The sequence below is a fragment of the Ambystoma mexicanum genome, chromosome 3p (genome assembly GCF_040938575.1).
Source record: "Ambystoma mexicanum isolate Mex_15411 chromosome 3p, UKY_AmexF1_1, whole genome shotgun sequence".
NCBI lineage: Eukaryota > Metazoa > Chordata > Amphibia > Caudata > Ambystomatidae > Ambystoma > Ambystoma mexicanum.
The window spans coordinates 1,139,466,368-1,139,485,109 of NC_090925.1; the positions used below are offsets into that span (position 1 = coordinate 1,139,466,368).

The 18,742-nt window shown below is 42.5% G+C and overlaps 1 protein-coding gene across 7 annotated transcripts in view; it reads left to right on the forward strand.

Annotated features, from left to right (window-relative positions):
• Nucleotides 1-18,742, forward strand: part of RAPGEF6 (Rap guanine nucleotide exchange factor 6) — a 1,719,096-nt gene that overhangs the window by 1,404,933 nt on the left and 295,421 nt on the right. For all 7 annotated transcript variants that reach the window (XM_069652531.1, XM_069652536.1, XM_069652533.1 and 4 more), the window contains 2 exons: nucleotides 3,367-3,475; nucleotides 13,915-14,161. In XM_069652531.1, coding sequence (XP_069508632.1) covers nucleotides 3,367-3,475; nucleotides 13,915-14,161 — 356 coding nt within the window. The remainder of the gene's footprint in view (nucleotides 1-3,366; nucleotides 3,476-13,914; nucleotides 14,162-18,742) is intronic.

Consider the following 18,742-nt stretch of genomic DNA (forward strand, 5'->3'; position numbering starts at 1 on the left):
AACCTATAAGGAAAACCAAGAACGAGTGAATGCTGACGGCTTTGTCCAGAAGAATGACCCTGGGTTGGTTGGTGATCAGTACACAGTATGCCAATGGCCCCAACACGAGGAAAGAAGTTCTTACTGTTAAGGGGAATCCTAGCAAGGGGGAGTTTGGAGGTACTTTTTTTGTGCTGGTAACAGTGTTACCTTCGTGCTAAGGGTTCTTGGAAGGTGTCCTGCGACCAAAGGGTGAGGACATCAGTACTATAGAAAATACCTTTGATAGAGGAGTCGAGAATCATTCTGGATGCTATATCTTTGAGACTGTGGGTCTGAATCAAGAAGCGAGCTGGGCACTATTACTCTGAGACTATGCATACGACTTTAGAGAAAATATCAACAAGGATGACAAATCCCATCTGGACTCCCTTTCTGGCACATTTTGAAGGTACATCTCAATAAAGGGTCAGCCCTACATTCACCTCGAAAGACTAGCGAGGACACCCATTTTTAATCGGGGGGGTAATACACCTATTCAAAAACAGGTCAAATGGGTATCCTGGTTCTATACAAATACTCCTGTACTGAGTCCAAACAATATTACTTTACCTTGAGTAAATCCCCAGTTCAGACATTACATGTATTCATTCATCGGAATCTGACATTTATTCAAAAATATTGTGTTTAGAGATTCAATAAATAAAAAAATGCAATGGCATTAGAGAAACAAATATACCCAATTTAATTAAAAATCCATGTGTGTGAAGTTAGTAACCAAAAGTGCAATATGCGTGCAAAACAAACCTTTTTTTGCAATTTTGTATATATCCAAGGGAGGACATAGCTCAAATAAACACCCCAAAAGAATACCAATTGGTTCTATAAGGAACCTTAGCCTAATGTATCATACATAAGACTAAACTATTTCACTGGTTCCTCTGTTAATGAAACTCGTGGAAATCATTGTCACTCCACAAATGTCACGACACTTGGAGTCTAACTCTCTCTTGCACCCTTTCCAGGCAGGTTTCAGGCCCCTTAAAGGTAATGAGTCGGAGCTGATATCTATTTTGGATGATATGACTCTGCTTCAGGATCACAGAGAGGTTGGAGTCTTCTACTTTAGCTCTCTGCGGCTTTCAATACGATTGACCACCATATTCTTCTCAGGCGCCTGGAAGCGGCTGGAATTGTTGGTTGCCCTTTTTCTTGGTTTTCTTCTTTTTTATCAAATTGATCGCAAACAGTGTCTCTATTTCCATTAGATTTGTGGGGTTCCCCAGGGTTCTTATCTGTCCCCTCTTCTTTTTAATTTGCATTTATGTCCCTTGGCAGATCCCATGGCATACGTTTTTACATCAATACAGATTACACACAACTGATTTTCCATATGAATTCCCAGATTCTTGATCCAATGGACAAATTGAGAGCCTGTCTGTAAATGTCGCAAAACTGGCTCAAACTAAATGGAGAGAAGACAGAGATTTTAGTTGGGGGGTCGCTGGATGCAAATCATTGCTGGAACACTAACTTTTGGCCATATTCCCATGGCCCTGGTCCAGTCCCTAGTGGTTCGTCAAGAGTCTGGGGGTGAAATTGTTACCCAGTGGGTCTCGAGCTGCGCAGATGACCTTACTCTGCAACTAGGGTTTTTTAAACACAAACTTCTAAAGAATATTCTTTCTTGCATCTCTCCACACCTACACCCTGCAGTAGTTATTGTTTCATCATCACCTCCAGGTTCCCTTGATTATTGTAATGGCTTTTACTTGGGGCAACCAGATTTTCTAATTCATCACCTCCAGGTGCTTAAAAACTCTGCTACTCGCCTTGCTCTCAATGCACCAAGGTTTGCGCATACCTTTCCCTTGCGTCAACTGTACTGGCTGGCCATCAAAAGTCGTATTGACTTTAAGAACCTATGTAAAGTGCTGGTACATCCCTCCTAGAGACCTTCGTTCATGTTCTATAGCTCGAGATGGGGGTCGGTTATTTTCCATTCTTACCCCGAAGCTGTGGAACGATCTCCCTTCTCATCTGTGTGAGATACCTGAACTCCCACATGTTTGTAAAGCTTTGAAGACATTTTTGTTTTGAAGGCTTGTTCTGTGATAGGAGGGTTTTGCTGGGATGGGTTCTGCTGCAGTCTGTCTTTTAGCACCCAGATCTCTTTGGAGCATAGTTTTTTCATGCTTTATAAATCGGCATACAATACAATCAAAACATGGTGTTTCTGTAAATTGTTTGTCACCAAGTATTATTCATAAGCTTGTGACAAATGGTATTTATCCTTATGATCTCACCTCATTAAGGCATATTGGACGTTTGGAGACAGCAGCCAATTGAAAGGTGTTCAACATGTGTGTGATCCACTACGACTGTCCTGATGAAGGCCACATAATGACGCTGTGGGGATATGAAGGACGGGTTTCCACCGAGCAGATTTTTGGGCCGAAACACATGTGTCGTCATGTTTTTCTTTTTTTAAATTCTGAGGGAATGTATTATTTTCTTATACATCCATTTATAACTGAGAGATCATAAGGGTAACACCATTTGTCACAAGCTTGTGAATAATAGCCTGGTGGCCCAAACAATTGAACTAAACACCCAGTTTAGCCATGTGGAAGATGCATTAGGCTAAGGTGCCTTATATAACCAATTGGTTTTCTTTTGGGGTGTTTATTTAAGCTGTGGTCCAACCTTGGGTCTATTAAAAATTGTAAAATAAATGTGTTTTGCACACACATTGCACTTTTGGTTACTGACTTCACACACGTGAATTTGTATGTACATTAGGTATGTTTGTATCTCTATAATGCCATTACATTTTTAAATGTATTGAGTCCTTGAATAAAATATTTATTATTCAATAACTGTTACATTCTGATTAATGAATATGTGTAATGTGGACCAGGATACCTGTTTTCCCTGTTTTTAATACATTTTAAAGGTAGCCCTCACTTTGTATTTTGAGTTCTAGCCAAGCTCCTAGATCCTTTGGTTGTTCTTTCCCTCCCATCCCTGTTAAGAGTTTGGATCCATAAAGGCAAGTTAGACGTCCCAACCAAGTAGTGGATTTCTACCCTTTGGCATCTAGGGAGTCCTCACAGGCTCAATTAACATAAGAAAACTGGAGACCTTTTAGATTAATCCCTCCCTGTAAACTGCTCGATTTGTCTAAGCCAGAGGGGCCATCCTCCTTGGTTTCTGAGACATATTCCCCACAGGCGGTATACCCAACTAATCTCTAGAACTGCATTCAATTAGGCAGCCTGGCCTTTGTGTCCAGTTGGTCCTGCTTTGTAAGATAGTCCATGTTGTTTAATGCCTTTAACGTGTTATACATCTCGGTATTAAAGGGAAATATTTTTGTATTGACAGATAATGGAAGTAAATGGTCAAAACTTTGAAAACATTACCTACGCAAAAGCCCTAGAAATCTTAAAGAACAATACTCATCTTTCCATCACTGTGAAAACTAACATTTTTGGTGAGTGATTTTTAAACCATTATACTTGCATTCAGTGCTCAGCTTTAGTGAAAGCCTAGCTTTGATACATCAACCTTTTTTATGTTATTTTTAATGAAATCTGTATGGTTATATCAGTGTTTCACCTCCATGTAGCACTGTTGTCATTTGGTGTGGCAGTGTAAGGGTGTAGTGACTGTTTGCTACATTTCATACAGTACGTGCTGTGAGGGAGAAAACTCCCAGGATTGTGTGTACATAACTAATATGGCAACTCATGAGTGGCATGAATGGTTTTTATGTGGATAAACACTAATCTACCCTATTTTCGTATTAAACACGTAATTGCATGTTCCCTAAATGTTTTTCTTAAACTGTTTTTCTTATGGATGTGTATTGTGAGACAGGCATGGTATTAAGAGAGGCACAGACTCAAATGTAGCAGTTTCAAAACCTTTATTTAATAAAGTTACAGGGTTGGTGTAATACCGAACTGGCCCGAACTCTAAAGGGATTGTCCCCTCAACTGATGTTTCTAAGGGCCGTCAATGTCTGAAAGTCCAAAACCAAAATCTGTCTGTGTCTAAAACTATGCTTGTCCTCACTCTTAAAACAAATGTTATAGGGGACTTTCTTAAAGGAAAAATGGTTACTCAAAAAAAGGAAATGTAATCCACAGCTGGTTTCAGGTAGTAGCAATAGGTGTAGTTCTGCCAGTTCAAAATAGTTAAACTCAAAATGATTGCCCTTGGAACCTTCCACGTAGGGCTCTTGCAGCAAGTCAATAAAGTTCACAACTGCTCTGGTTCTCTTGGGGTGCCATTTCCCAAGCTCACACTCCTCTGGTTCCAAACAAAAATACACAGTTCTTGTCCGGCCTACCAGGGATCCCTTCCCCAAGTCTAGACCTCTCTATACAAAGTGCCACAATGTCTCTTGTACAGTTCTTGTTAGGCCTCTCAGGGTTCCTTTCCCCAAGTTTAGGCCTCACTTCACAAAGGTCAACAATGTCTCTAGTTGGCCTCTTAGAGTTCCCTTCCCATGGATAGGCCCCTTTTGTCTTCAAAAAACAACGTTCTCCTTGTCAGGATGTACCTTTCACTATACAGTTCTTGCATGGGGGTAGTATCAGAGACTTTCGGAGACGTTGGGTGCTTTGCTGCTCCCTGGAACAACCACTCTGACATCTAACCCCTCTCCTTATTCACTGTACCTTTCTTCTGGCACCTTTTCCCTTCTATGACTTTCGATCTGTTGTTTTCCACCTCACTGTGCCTCTGGCACACTTTCTTTTCTATTGTGCACACTTGAACCCTCTTCATCTTGCTGTGCCTCTTTCACACTCCTCTTGCCTTTATCGTACCCCTGGTACACTGTTCCTTTGGTTGGGCACCCTGGCACCTTCCTTCCTTTCTTTTTGTTCTGCTTCTTGCATTTTTCATTTTCAGCCTTTTGGGTTGCTCCAACCCTCTTTTTCTGCTTTCGGCTCGCTTCCACCCTCTCTTTGCTTTCTCTTCCTTTTCCAGTCTGTCTGATCACTCGCACCCTCTTTCCTGTTTCTGGTCACTTGCACCCTCTCTTTTTCCCTATATTCTTTAAAGTTCACTTTCCACGTATCTCATTTTACTTCTGCGCCGCTAGCGCATCTTTCTTTATGCTTTTTCTCTTGCGTTCCACTCTCTTTACTCTCTCTTGCTTTTTGCTTTCTTTACATTTGTGCCGCTTGTCTGTTTTCACTCCCGCTCCAGCCACCCGCAAGCTCCCGAGTTTCTTTCTTCACTTTTCACAAAACTCACCCGGAAACGTGGTGCTGGGATGCACTGCGTCGAGGTCAGGGTCTCACCACCTGCCCCTCTGACGCCCTTGGGGATCGGCACATGTCGCAAATGAATGAGCATCACTCTGGACTCGGCCAGCAATTCGCAGTCTGCATCACTCCGGCTTGAAGAAGACACAACTCCCTAGAAACGCTGCAGCCTCTCACGAACACTGGGCCAGAGTCTTGGCACACTGTTCCCCTCTGGATTCTCCAGGCTTCACTTTGTGCAGCTCCCTGCTCCTTGGCTCTTGTGGTCCTGTCAGCATCCCCAGCTCGCTCTATGCTTCTGGCAGAACCACCCTTTTTTATAATGCAGGTGTGAGTCAATTGGAGTCAGGTGTGCACATTTGGAGTAAAGTGCCTGACCTTTCCTGACTCTCTTAGTGGGACAATTCAAGGGTGTTACATGGTAGGCCTCACTTTGTATTCCTATGTTGTTTCTATGGATAATCCTAATTTCTACCGATCGCCTCTTCTTCGTCCCAGTAGTTATTATAATGGGGAGGGGAGATGGGGTATGATTGGAAACACCACATTAAGGCTGAGGGAGAGGGGGTTGGTGTATAATTGGGAAAGGGGGAATACCATGTCTCGCCCTTTGGTATTCTCCTCCCAATCCCCTGTGACTCTCCACTCAGGTGATCCTCCCTCGCTTGTCCAGCCCTAAAGTCAGAATGGAAGATCCCGGGGGAGTAGGTGGGAGAATACCGTTGGGTTTCTCACAGAATTTCTTAAGTTTTGCTATATTTCCTGAAAACATGCAATTTTCTCATATTCTGAATCTCCCTGCGACTTCATTGGATCAAGTGCTCGCTTTTCTGGGCATCATGTTCCTGCCTTGATACGACGCTGCTTTCTCGGTCCATTGTGCCCAGAATGTGACATTTCCCTAAGAAACAGACTTCATTCCACTTTTCTCTGCAAGTTTATAAGATCCCCACAATTAGACCACCCACTTGCATTATTTACAGGAAGTAAAGCAAAGTTAGGTCTGAGAATAATAGAAACACTGAGTGAGTTTGGGTGGTACTGCAGACTCAATCAATTGGGACAAATCGGTTATAATGCCACTACTAAGCGGGAAGGAAGCAATACCAACTGGCTGTGCCCTTGGGGTGGACGAGGGAATTGTTTAAATATTTTGGGATATGGGTTTATAGGAAGTTTGATGAATCTGATGGTGTCATCACTCCTCTCCAGGTAGTGACCTCACCCCATGTGGCCAGGGGATGGCAGTCGCTACCTGATTCTGACCCTGGGGGGCGGCTATATGAGTGAGGGTCACATGGGAGGAGACAACCCCTGGGGGATGGGATAGGGCACCATCTGTCAAGGCATGGCATTCCCTTTCCTTTCTTGAGAATAACCCATCCATACCCAATGCCTTAATGGCTTCGTATTGCACCTCCCCTCATCCACCTAGGAAGCATACTGACGGCTTTCTAACAATATCTGTCCGTAAGCCATTAAAAACTGACCTACCCACTAAGACTTGTGAAAACACCTTCTCAGACTCTACTTACATGTCATCCAGATCTGTCTTACCCGTAAAAAATACCTAACCAGAAGTTACACGTAAAACATCAAGAATGGACTACCATTCCCATAAACACAAGAATACTGGGACGTGGAAGATGAGCCGAGTAATGCAGAGCAGAAAAGACCAAGAGTACAGGCTGCGCTCTAGTTGTTGTGAGCGCATAGCTGCGGGCAGGAGATTTACACAGCAACTGCTGACTGGGGTGCTGCTGGATGGAAGAAGCTGCTTCTCTCGGTACAGACCAAGAGACCGTGGAGCTGCACCAGCCGTCCGGCTCATGGAGGCAGAAGAGGAAAACTGACCACAAGAGGGAACACGCTGTGGGAATGCCAGAAGCCAGCACAGGACTCTTGGGTGTGCGCAGGTGTTTAGCAGCAGCGTTTACCTTACCAGAGACTAACGCAAGGCAGGAGAGGCCAGCAGGAACTGCGAGTGGCAGAGAAACCTGAGGAACAAAGGCAGTGAGACCAGAAGAAACGGTGAGCGACCAACACTGGCTTTGCACGTAAAAGTAAATTACGCCATCGAGAGCTGGTGAGTCCCGAAAGGGAATTAGGGACACCAGGGTGTATTGGCAAACATGCCACATGCAAATAACTATTGAGGAAGCAAATGAAGTGCTTGAAAGAGAAGACGGCAGTAGGCATTTTGTTAAAAGAAAAAACAGAAGTCAAGTAAAAGACTTCAGTTTGTGAGTGCATGCAATACACATTTATGGAAAACCCTGGCAGGATAGTGTACCAGGCAGATACAGCATTAGATAAAGCAAACACAAGAAGATATTACATTTGAAAGTGTGTTTAAGAAACTCCCTCGAAGGAATATTATACCAGGCAGTTAAAAGTGTGTTCAAGAAAATCCTAGCAGGAGAGTATACCAGGCAGGTGCAAGTGTGTTCACCAAAGAAAGCCCTGGCAGAGAAACTGACCAGGCACGGACAAACTAAGCAGTGCATAAGAAATAAATCACCTAAATCTTAACAAGAGAAAGATAGAGACAAGTTGTTTTGTGGACGAAGAGAAACTCAAGGAACTGATATCTTTGAATATAGCGCAGTGGGAAGAGACATTCAGGGGAAGGGAATCACCCTCTCAAATAAGAAACTCTCTCCTACCACTTTTGTGTTGGAGTTACGGATTTTCCTTTTTGAACATTAATAAACCACGAAGGCCAAAGACATTATCCTTTTCACCTCAAGAGTTTATTTTGTTAGAATGTGAGTGCCAGAATAGTACTTTGAGCACAAGAGTTTTGCTTTGGACATTCAGGCATTGAAAGACCCTTAACTTTGGCTTTAGGTAGTGAGACACCTCTTAGAGCAGGGACACAGACAGGCATTTCCCCACCCCCTTTTAGTTTAATACGTCTTTGACCACAACCATGAATCCCTTGTGTCAGAGTCTCATTCCTGGCTCCTCACAGAAAGCAGAGAAATTCTTGGAAGGCAATCTCTACCCATTAATCCACAGATTAAGGGATGATGCCAAGCATTGGGCTACCCTGGATGTAACACTGTTAGGAAGAGTTAATCTGGTCAAGATTCTGGGACTCCCCAGGCTATTATATATATATTAATGAATACTCCGGTGAGAACACCCAATCGACAATTTGAAGTGACCAATGCCCTGATGAGGGGGATCCTATGGGGTAACAAGAACCCACAAATAGCCATGGCCGCGCTGACAAGATCAGTGTGGGAAGGAGGGGTTGTGTTACCCAATATTAAGAAGTTCTACTGAGCTGCCCACTTGATATTTGCAAACAAATGGTTATTCGGGGGAAGAATCTCTTGCACACTAGGCTGGATCTAGCATCCATGTAAGGAGGCAACTCCGATGCAAGGCCTCTACAGGAGCCAGGGTGGCAGCGTCTCCATCCAGCGGGACAGAGACTAGTGCAGATACAGGAGGAAGTTATAGGAGCTATAGGATGGAAAGGGAACATCACTAGGCAACATCTGTTATGGGGAAACCCTGGAATCAAAGAGCTAGATAAACTAGGCAACCAACCAAGATGGGCAGGGATGGGAATCGGCAAAGTGGGGGATGTGATCGAGACGAACAGGCTGATGTCGTTCCAGGTTATGAGAGAACAATCCGGTCTGGCACAGGTAGAAGCCTACACATACATGCGGTTGACACATGCCATGACAGCACAATTCAGGAGGATATTGACGTCCCAGAAAAAAGTCCCTTCGAAGCCAACCTTTTCATGGAGTTAAAGGTGAAGGGGATTTCCAAGCTATGTCAGGCCATAAATAATTTCACATCCGCTGACACAACTGAAAGATAAGTGGGACAGGGATCTGATCTGTTGAATCTAGAAAGCGAGGAATGGGTGGAGGCAATGGTGGCTGCAAGAGACTAATATATCCTTACGGATGAGACTAATACAATACAAATATTGCACAGAGTGTATTACTCAAGAGATAGGTTGTAAAAGATGGGGAGCGGTGAGAGTGGTAAGTGCTTTAAATGTGGGGGTGAGACAGGCTCTTTTTACCATTTGCTCTGGTATTGCCAAGAAGTTTCCGGGCTATGGGGCAAAGTCCTCAATAAACTGTCGAGGGTCCTAGGCATCACAGTACCTAAAGACCCCAGGATGCTGCTACTGCACATTAGTGTGGAGTATTAATGAAGCACATGGGAGAGCAAATTGATCTCAATAGTCGCAGTGGTGGTTAAAAGGCACTTGGCTGTTAAGTGGGGATCCAGGGAAGTGCCCACAATGGGACCTGGAAGATAGGCATGGAACATTGTCGTAGTATGGAAGAAATAACATGTATGTATTTATTTTATTTATTGGGTACTTATAATGCGCCTATACAACAAACGGAGTTTCAAGGCGCAACAAGACAGACGAGGTGGATGAAGAATAACAAAAACCGTCCTATTAGGCCTTGCCATTCAGATCATGCAAGTGCAGTAAGAAGTAGTACAGGGGAGTGGGAGGGTGGGGGGTTCATGCCGGTCAGAGTGGAAAGCGCTAATGCTAAGGAATAGAGGGTCGCCAGGGAAATACCAGAAGATCTGGGGGGAAGTGGGTTGCGGTCATGGGGGGTAGTAAGGGGCGCAAAGTCCTCCCAATAATGTGCAGATATGGAATGATCGGGAAGGCAAGGGTAGATTTTATAGTAAAGGAGTAGGTTTTTGGTTGGTTGCGGGAGGGAAGTGTAACATGGATCGAAACTGTGTATGATAGCATTGTTTTGTTTATGAAATGCTAATAAACCGAGTTACAAAGAAAAAGCAAAGCAAAATTAATGATTTCACTGTGATTAACGTAAAAAGTAAAGAAGAAAGGGAACATATTGAAGAGAAAACACAATTTCATGGATACTTTTTAGGTATCCGAGTGCACGACAAATTATGAAAGATAAAGATGCAGGATCTTTGTGAGGAAGGGTAAAGGGATTACAGTATCAGATTGGGAAGTGAGTCTCGAAAACAGGTGAGAGCAAATAAGGCATTCTCAATAGCTGAGACCATGCAACAGTCTCTCTCCTGTAGCACTTCACGCTTGATTCAGTTATATCTGGATTTCTAAAAATGTATATGTATATGTATGTGTATATATATATATATATACTTTTTTTTTTTTTTTACTTTAGTACACTTAAAATTCACAGCCTTGTTCTGTTGATTTACAACCACGTAAACATGTAACCCTAACCAGAAGTTATCAGGACCCCATTGTGATCATCTCTTTAACAGGTATACGAAGTATCGGATACACAGTGTTATTGAAATGCTTTTTGCCAAAAGGGATGCCCACAGGGGAAAGAGTGTTTGCATGGTTTCAAAAAAGAAAAAAATGCTCGAGAACAACAATGCAAGCCCCAGTATCCCTAAACAAGTGGCCTATAGTGAGCCCAGTAACATGTCACATAAAAGCACTTGGTAATGTGTATTACGAAGAGCAGGAAAGGACCCCTTTCCTAATAACACTCCAAGTCTATGGATCATAAGACCTTGTTTTGCAGCGTTGTATCTAGAAATTAGCAAAGGTCCTGCATTCGAATCGCATCTCTACGTGAGCAGAATGAAAATGCTTGTTTTGGATGTCAATTTCTTGCACGTTAGCCTGCACTATTTCTGCTAACGGACGCCCTTATCATATTGCACCACATGTTTGGTGCACATTTCAGCCATCCTCTTTGCATTGGTTCTCTCGTGATAGCATGCATTGCCAAGCATGGACGTTGTCAGTTGTTTAGGGCTACACACAAACGGGAATATTCCCCTTCTTGATAACGCTCCTGCGTTGTTAATGGGCTCGGAGTTGCTCTCCTGATAGTACAACTTTGGCACACTTTTCATGGGCTTAGTGCCTCCAGTCGCCAAGAGGGTAGTATTTTGCATCGTGTTGAGTGTGCCAGGCATCACAGTATGATGTTCTGAACTGCAAGTAACCGAACATCAGTGCAGTCTTAACCTCCCACTGGGCAGTGTACAGCTTACATCCGGGTGCGTTTAGAAGTAGGATACCACTTTCTGCATTGTAGAACTGAAGTCTTTGGAATGCCTGTCTGATAGAAAAGAAAAGCTGTGCAGATCAATGTGCTAAAAGGAAAAATGGAAACGGCAGGACATTTGCTTAAATTTGCACAACTGTGCTCATGCCTTCCTAAAGCACTACTGCTTTGTTTCTACTCCATAAGCCATACCTAGGGCTGAGATAAGACTTATTTCTTGACGTGATCCTTCTGGTGGAGGTTTACTTCTCATGTATTTTGGTCAAAAGATGGACACTCCAGAAGAAAGTTTCCTTCTCTGCAACAGACGAATTCCAAGGTGGTATGGGTATGTAAGACACAACCATTCTATCTATCCTTTTTCAGAGTTGGATAAGATGCTATCAGTTTTACTTCCAGAAAGACAACTAACATGGCACTTTGGCAACCCTCCTTTTAACGTAGTGGCATCGCCAGAGCTTCTAGTTTCAAGCTTTAACATGATTCTGTAAAAAAGTTTGCATATCCTCCTTTAATGATGGAGCAGATTCTAATAAGCATTTGTCTTAAGAATAATGCCACGTTACACATTTTCTCTGTAGGTCGAGGAATGGTTCAGAGGTTACGGATTGTTCCTGAAAAAGGAAATGATCCTGGCTAATCGCTCTGTGCTCTTGAACATTTGCAACCTAAACTCATCACCGCACAATATCTAATCCTTTTAACCGTTGTTATTGAAATAGCTTTTTCTGGAGCAAGAGGTGCTTTGAATGATAAAAAATATCTGAATGGCTCTTACTAGAGTTTTGGAGGTTTAGCTCGGTCCAGTATGCATTTTTGGCCAGCTTCCATTATGGTTTGTGACAATAAGAATAAAACTGCAAGAGCGTACATTTACAGTTTTTGCTCTACACCTTTTTGCAGATAACTTACCAGTGCTTTGGCAGTTTGCATTGTCAGCAAGTGTTGTATTCCCGTCTCGTTTGAATCCACTACTTTTAGTCCAAGCATGCAAGGATTAAGACATTTCCAAAAGAGGTTTACCATGCATAATGTCAGTACTTGATTAATACCTACCTCTTTTACACTCTGATGGTCATCACCTGACTTCTAAAATTGATGTTGTGAAGTCAGAGGGTCCCAGTTTGACGATGGACGAGCATATACCTTGCCCTTAAGTTTGTCCAAACTAGTCCTATTACTGTTTTCATTTGCAACCGCCTATTAGTTTGAGGCCACAACAGTTAATGTGCTAGCCAAGCCATCAGAGTCCATGTGTTACCAGTCCCCTTTGTGAGTTATTGTGCAACAAAAAGTATGTATCGGCCCTGCAACTCTGTGACACCAAGGGGGCGCCATATGCTTCTCAGCCGTTCATCCGAAAGACCAATGTTGGGTCTCTGGTGGTTTTTGGTTGGTGGTTTTTTGCAAACAAAGAGACTATTTCTCTGTAACCTTGTCATTATTTGAGGTCTGGTCCCAACACTTGCGGTTATAGAGAAAGTTCAGTCAGTTAGAAAGCATCTGCCTCCAGCTACCAATAACCATATTCCACACACAATCAATACATCTTAGGGATTGGACGGATCGGAAGTGTGCTGTGGTTTTCAACTTCTTTGGAGCAGTGAAAACTGACTGGAAAAAAAAATTGAACAAGATTACATAAGCCACTCTTTATTTCTCTCATTATATGCACGATATTCATCACTCGATTTGATTTCTTTGTTGATTTTTTAAATAGAAATCAAACGTCTATTTCCAAACAGCCAAGTGACGATAAGTGCCTTTTTAAATGACCAAAATTACTTAGCAATTCGCGATGCATACAACTTTATATTTGGCTGATGAGAAGTTTACTTTTCAAATATTGGAATGTAGTGTGTGGGTTATTCTATTTTGCGACTTAAAACCAAATTAATGCAGTCATCATGAATATTCTATAATGCCAGACCTCCATTATGACATGGCATCTCACCCCAAGGTAATTGTGGCCCTAATGTCCATTTCTGTCCCATACCTTTCCCAGCATTAAGTTACCGTAAGACACACTAATTTAAGTGCTTAGTCCTCCCCACTCTGCGCTCTCAATTAAAACTATTGATCAGCGCTTTGTCTGCTCCCCATTGTCTGCCTCTTGCTCAACATGTTTTTAAGTGAGGCAGATAAGGTAAACGTTCATTAGTTTCATGTGATACAGGATTGTATTGTAAGAGGCTGTTGATGTATTGAAATATCATTGTTTCACCGTTCTGTCCCCGTATTTTGTAAGATCTCTACAGCGCCCAGAGTAGGGAGTTCTTGGGCAGGGGAACGGCAGCAGCTGTACTGTAAACACAAGGATATAGTGTGACTAGTCCAGCAGCAACGCCATTTTGTCTTCTGAACATTCAAGAATGGGTATCTGGTGACCATTACAGCTAAAAAAAACTTCAGTCATTGTTGACTAGACCAAAAACGAATTTCATTATGATGCCAACTTGTGCTGACTGTTACTAATATCAATAATAATATGATCAATTCACTTTTGTAATAGTTTATGCAACTTCATTATGTTTTGGCAAAAATACAAATATATGAAATGTATCACTCATCCTTCCTGTGTAGCGTTAATAGCACTGTGCCTTCTTAACATGCTTATGTACTTGCAGTTTTTAAGGAACTTCTCAGCAGAATAGCACAGGAGAAGAAGAACGGTGGGCCTCATATCCCGAAAATCGGAGAGAAGAAAAGCAATCGCTTTTCCATCCCTGATCTGCCTGCCGACATGGAGCAGATGTTCCCGTGCGAGAAAACCAACAAAAAAATAAAAGCAAACACTGTGTCTGGAGGAAGGAACCGCATCAGAAAGATTTTGGACAAGACCCGTTTTAGTATCTTGCCTCCAAAGCCTTTTCGGTAAGTGACACTTCTGTATGTCGTCACTTTTTGATTTGGTCATTAGCCGCCTACATTTTTGCAAATGATCTTAAACTTCATAAACTTGCTAAAGATGGAGCACCCCTGTCGACTCCCACATCCTCCCTACCTGTCCCCACCACTGAAGCATAATAATGTAATTTTTTATGGGTAAACAGTACTCCTCTTTAGTTTGAATTTTTTTTGTACCTGGTATATGTCCCACTTTTATTGGATCCTCATAAACTGGCTCACCACTTGCTCGTGTATTTGTTGTTGGGCAGGCACCCTTCTTGGAAATGCCTCTGCCACCTGCTAATCTATTATTGGAAGTCCTTTCTGGTTGAAATTGACATCCCTATTCTTCAAATAAAGGCAAAATCTTATTTTCTTTAAATTCACAACCGATACTATCAGTTGGATCAGGTTTAGGTCCATGGCTAAAAAGCACTGCTTGAGTTGATGATTTGCACCATTTCTATTTTTGGCCAGTTTTGCTTTGGGCGCTTAAAATTTCAGCCAATAGGAAGACTCAAAACATTGCAGCCCCCTAATTGAGCAAAATTGCAGGCAACCATAAAATGAAATTCGCCTAAAAGTGACAAATCAGGGACACATTCTGTTCAAAATGTAAAGTGAAAATTGAGGCACATTTCATGGATTTCACTTTGCCGGTGCTAATTCCGCACACCCCTACTGATAACAGAAGAGAAAGGGAGATTGTCTCCTTGAGAACCACTGGACATAATTCTAGAACTTCAGTGTCAGACGCAGCTTTCACATTTGAACATTCTCAGGGTGAGTTTTAAGCGTCAGCAGGACTTCAAAAAAATGTAATACATTTGCACTAGGTGTTCACGCAGGTAGGGACTTTGTATTGTAACTAGCTTGTCTATTTATTAGTATGTGGATGGGTGGCACCATCCAATTGGGAGTCTAGGAATACAGGCTGCTACTGGAAAAAACAAGTCTGCATTCCATGCCTCCCTTCAGTGCTACTCCCTCGAGCTAGTCTTTTTCTCTCCATCGTCCTAGCCCTGCTTTCTCTTATCTGCCCTCTGTGTTCCCCCTCCCCTCAGCCTATATTACAACTGCACACCCTCTCACAGACCCCCTCACCCTCCTACCCATGCTCCATGGTCGCCTCCAGCCTTAAAATGCAGTTGTCATAGGCCTTTATGGAATATACACCCACCAAGGCCTCATTGGCTATAAACATAAACATTCACACAGTAGGTGGTGTGTGAAACCTGAGGGTAGTCTTCCAGATACACCTTGAGAATCCTTTATTCATGTGGCCAGGGACAGGCTGGCGCTCTCAGATCCCAACCTTGGGGGTAGACGAGCGAGGTTGAATCACCTGGGTAGGGGAACCCGTGGTTGTGCTTGGGGGAACATCCAAGGTGAGACGCAGTATTTCCCCAGGGGCGAAGGTGAGGATGACGAATTCCCTGAGACCTGTATGGGTTGTTCCACGTCTACCTCTCCTCCACCCGCAGCATTTCCTTTACCCAAATCCAATGAGCCCTCTATATCTGGCAAATCCCCTAGAACCCAAAACCCTATAACACCTAGAAACCACAACTCGGAGCGCCTGGTTTTCTGTTTCCTATCCGAACACTTTCAGTCATACTTCTCCTAGTCTCTCTGATTATCATTTGTCACACTCCCATTCTACTTGGTCCAAACACTTCCGTTCCCACAAACCCCCCTGTTTATTTTCCGACAATAATTCTGGTCAATTAGGAGGCGAAAAGAGGTCAAATTGGTCATACAGGGGTCTTGTAAAATGTTCTGTACCATTGAAAGTATTTGACCTACAGATGATTGCGAAACTAATGGAACTGAATCCCACTTGGTGAAATGAACGTGTATGAACAGTGTGTTTAATTTGGCAAGAAGTGAACCCAGCAGAGGAATGCTAACGAGATGAGGCGAAGTCCAAAGTCCTCAAGTACAGTGAACTGTTGGTAGAAAGTTGGCGAGAGTGAACCCAGAAGAGGGAAGCTGACGAGCAGAAACTAAGCCTGAAATACTGTTTAAAATGACATTAAAACTTGTGAAAGTAAGAGGTTTTGGAAAACAAGGGGAAGTGAAGTGTCCCCCTTAACAAGTGGGTCTGAGCCCGGTGAAGGGAGATCCAGGAGTGAAAAGTCATCACCCAAAGTTCATTGAGAAAGGATCTGTTCAATTGATTGGTTGAATACGATACGTGAGGGGTTGCGCCCAGGAGAGGGGCACCTAGGGGTGAAGCCATCACCCAACGGATCTGACTAGAAGAACTTTTTGTTTGTGTTCGTTTGTTGGATACATCGGGCCTCGAAGGCAAGAGACTTTTTAATGCAAAGAGACTTTACCATCGAAGAACCTGATCGCTGGAACGGAACTGTCAGCTCATGCTGGGAAGGCTCGAGCGTGTGCTGTGCTCCAAAGTCCCACCTTGTCCCGTGTTAAGAACGTGGGAAGGGGGACCTCAAGGCAATCACATCCTAGCTTATTATTTGAACACAATTTCCTTTATTTTGATACCCTATCCCACACTCTTCTGTTATTAGTTGTACGGAATTGCCAATAGGTTTTTCTTAGTATAGGCTCTTTTATTTTGACACAACGCCACTCGAACTGTCTTCTTTTTCATTTGATGGTCAACGCTTGCTCCCATTTTAGATTTAGGTTTCGCTGCGGTGTTTTTCCACTCTGCATTTATTGTTCAATAAACACCCTTGAACTGTGATCACTGTTACAGTGGTTCAGTATTCATATTTGGGACCTCCAATCTGTACCCTTGGTAATTGTCACATTTCCAGTGTTTCTTCTCGTTTACCCTCCCTCAGTGCTTCATCCTCCTTTTCTCGCTCATCTTTCTCTTGCTCTCTCTTTCTCTCTCGGCCCCTATTTCTTTTTTTCATTTCATGGACTCAAGCCTTGTTATCCCAGTCTTGGACCCAATATGCCTATCGAATAAAGTCCAATGCATTGACATTGTGGGTAAAATGATTAGTTGTTATCCTTCTTGCTTAAGAACTTCATTCATCCAAATATGTCATAAAACAAAAATGTGGACGGTTCCCATCACTGAATGTGTACAAAATGTGCCCAACTCAGAGACGCTAATCCTGAAAACTGTTGCGCTTGCTTTGAAAAGTTTGTTGTCTTTTGGCTTAAAAAGCGTTATTTGCATTCTTTTCAAATCAGATTTTTAAAAGGTTTCCATTCAGGAAAGAAATGTATTTTTTGCTAACTTTTGGAAAATCCCAACAGCCTTTTTGAGCCCAGAGAAGTCAGCATAGTATGTGTGTTAAGGAGACTTGTATGTTCCATTTCCTCTGTTCAAGTACAAATTAGTCATTCACCAATAAAAAATGTCTGCCTTCTAAAACATAATCACATCTTAGATAGGATTTGCCCACTTTTCAAAATGTGCCTTTGTTTGTTTTTAGTTTTCCCCATCTGTTGGACGCCTCCCTCTATAAAAACAAATCTTGCTTCTTGTTACACACATGTGGAAAGCAAGTATTAACTGTATGTCACAAAAGAAGCAAAGAACGGACATCTTTGTGGTGTATTGTTATTGTCTTACAACATTGTCTTCTTTTTGTTTCTGCATCACCTTCTCAGGGGACTTTTTTGGTAAGAATGAACCTGCTTTGCCATTTTATTCTTCCTAGGATGTTCCAATGCAACTTCCCTAATAAGAATATGTTCTCTAGTCATCTAACTTTCTCTGTCTGTGTTATCACATCATGTATGCCTATTGCAAAAACTGCATTGCTCCTACTGCAGCATCATAAATGTTTATTGCAATGTTTCCATTAAGCTCAACCTTGTTCATTCTTGCTGTTGACATTTCTAAATGTTAAATTATTAAGGTCCCTTGCCTTGACCTTCCAGAAAACATTATGCTGCAGCTGCATAATTCATTATCATCACTCACATTTCCATTGTTAATACTGATACTGCACTGCACTTCACTTATTTTCACTGCATTTATTAATAATTTCAACTGACTATGTTTCAGTGTGAAGGAGTCAATCGAGGTGCTGTCCTTGGTTTTGTGTATTTTTTGGAGGTTCAGTGAGTGCTAATCTGGTTGCCATGCGACTTAACTTTTTGCCTCCTTTGAATTTCCTACAATTGTCGGTTGTTCTGTTTACGCAATACCAGCATTGTTTGTAGTGAAGGGTAAGTTCTCGACCAAAGACCCATCATAGATTCATGTGGAAAATATAATTCTGTGGTTAGGTTCTGGGTATTCTTCAATATATTTTGCTTTTGACATCCTTAATGAAGGGTATTTTGTTTACAATTGGTACCTGTAATGTTATACAGTCCGTGCCCGCAGGAGTACAGGTGTGAATAGGGATTAAAACACCTATTGAACCCAACCGTGCTACAAACATGCAGGTCACTCAGTCATAACGGTGAAACAGGTACAGCTTGACAGTTCTTTTCCTCCTAGTCATAAAAGGTGGAAAGGTAGGCTATACTCTGCAGTAGGGGTGTGAGCTGGTACAGAAGTAAACCAAACAACAATGTGGTACCAAAATAAAAGAATGTCCACCACGGTTCTACGAAAATAAG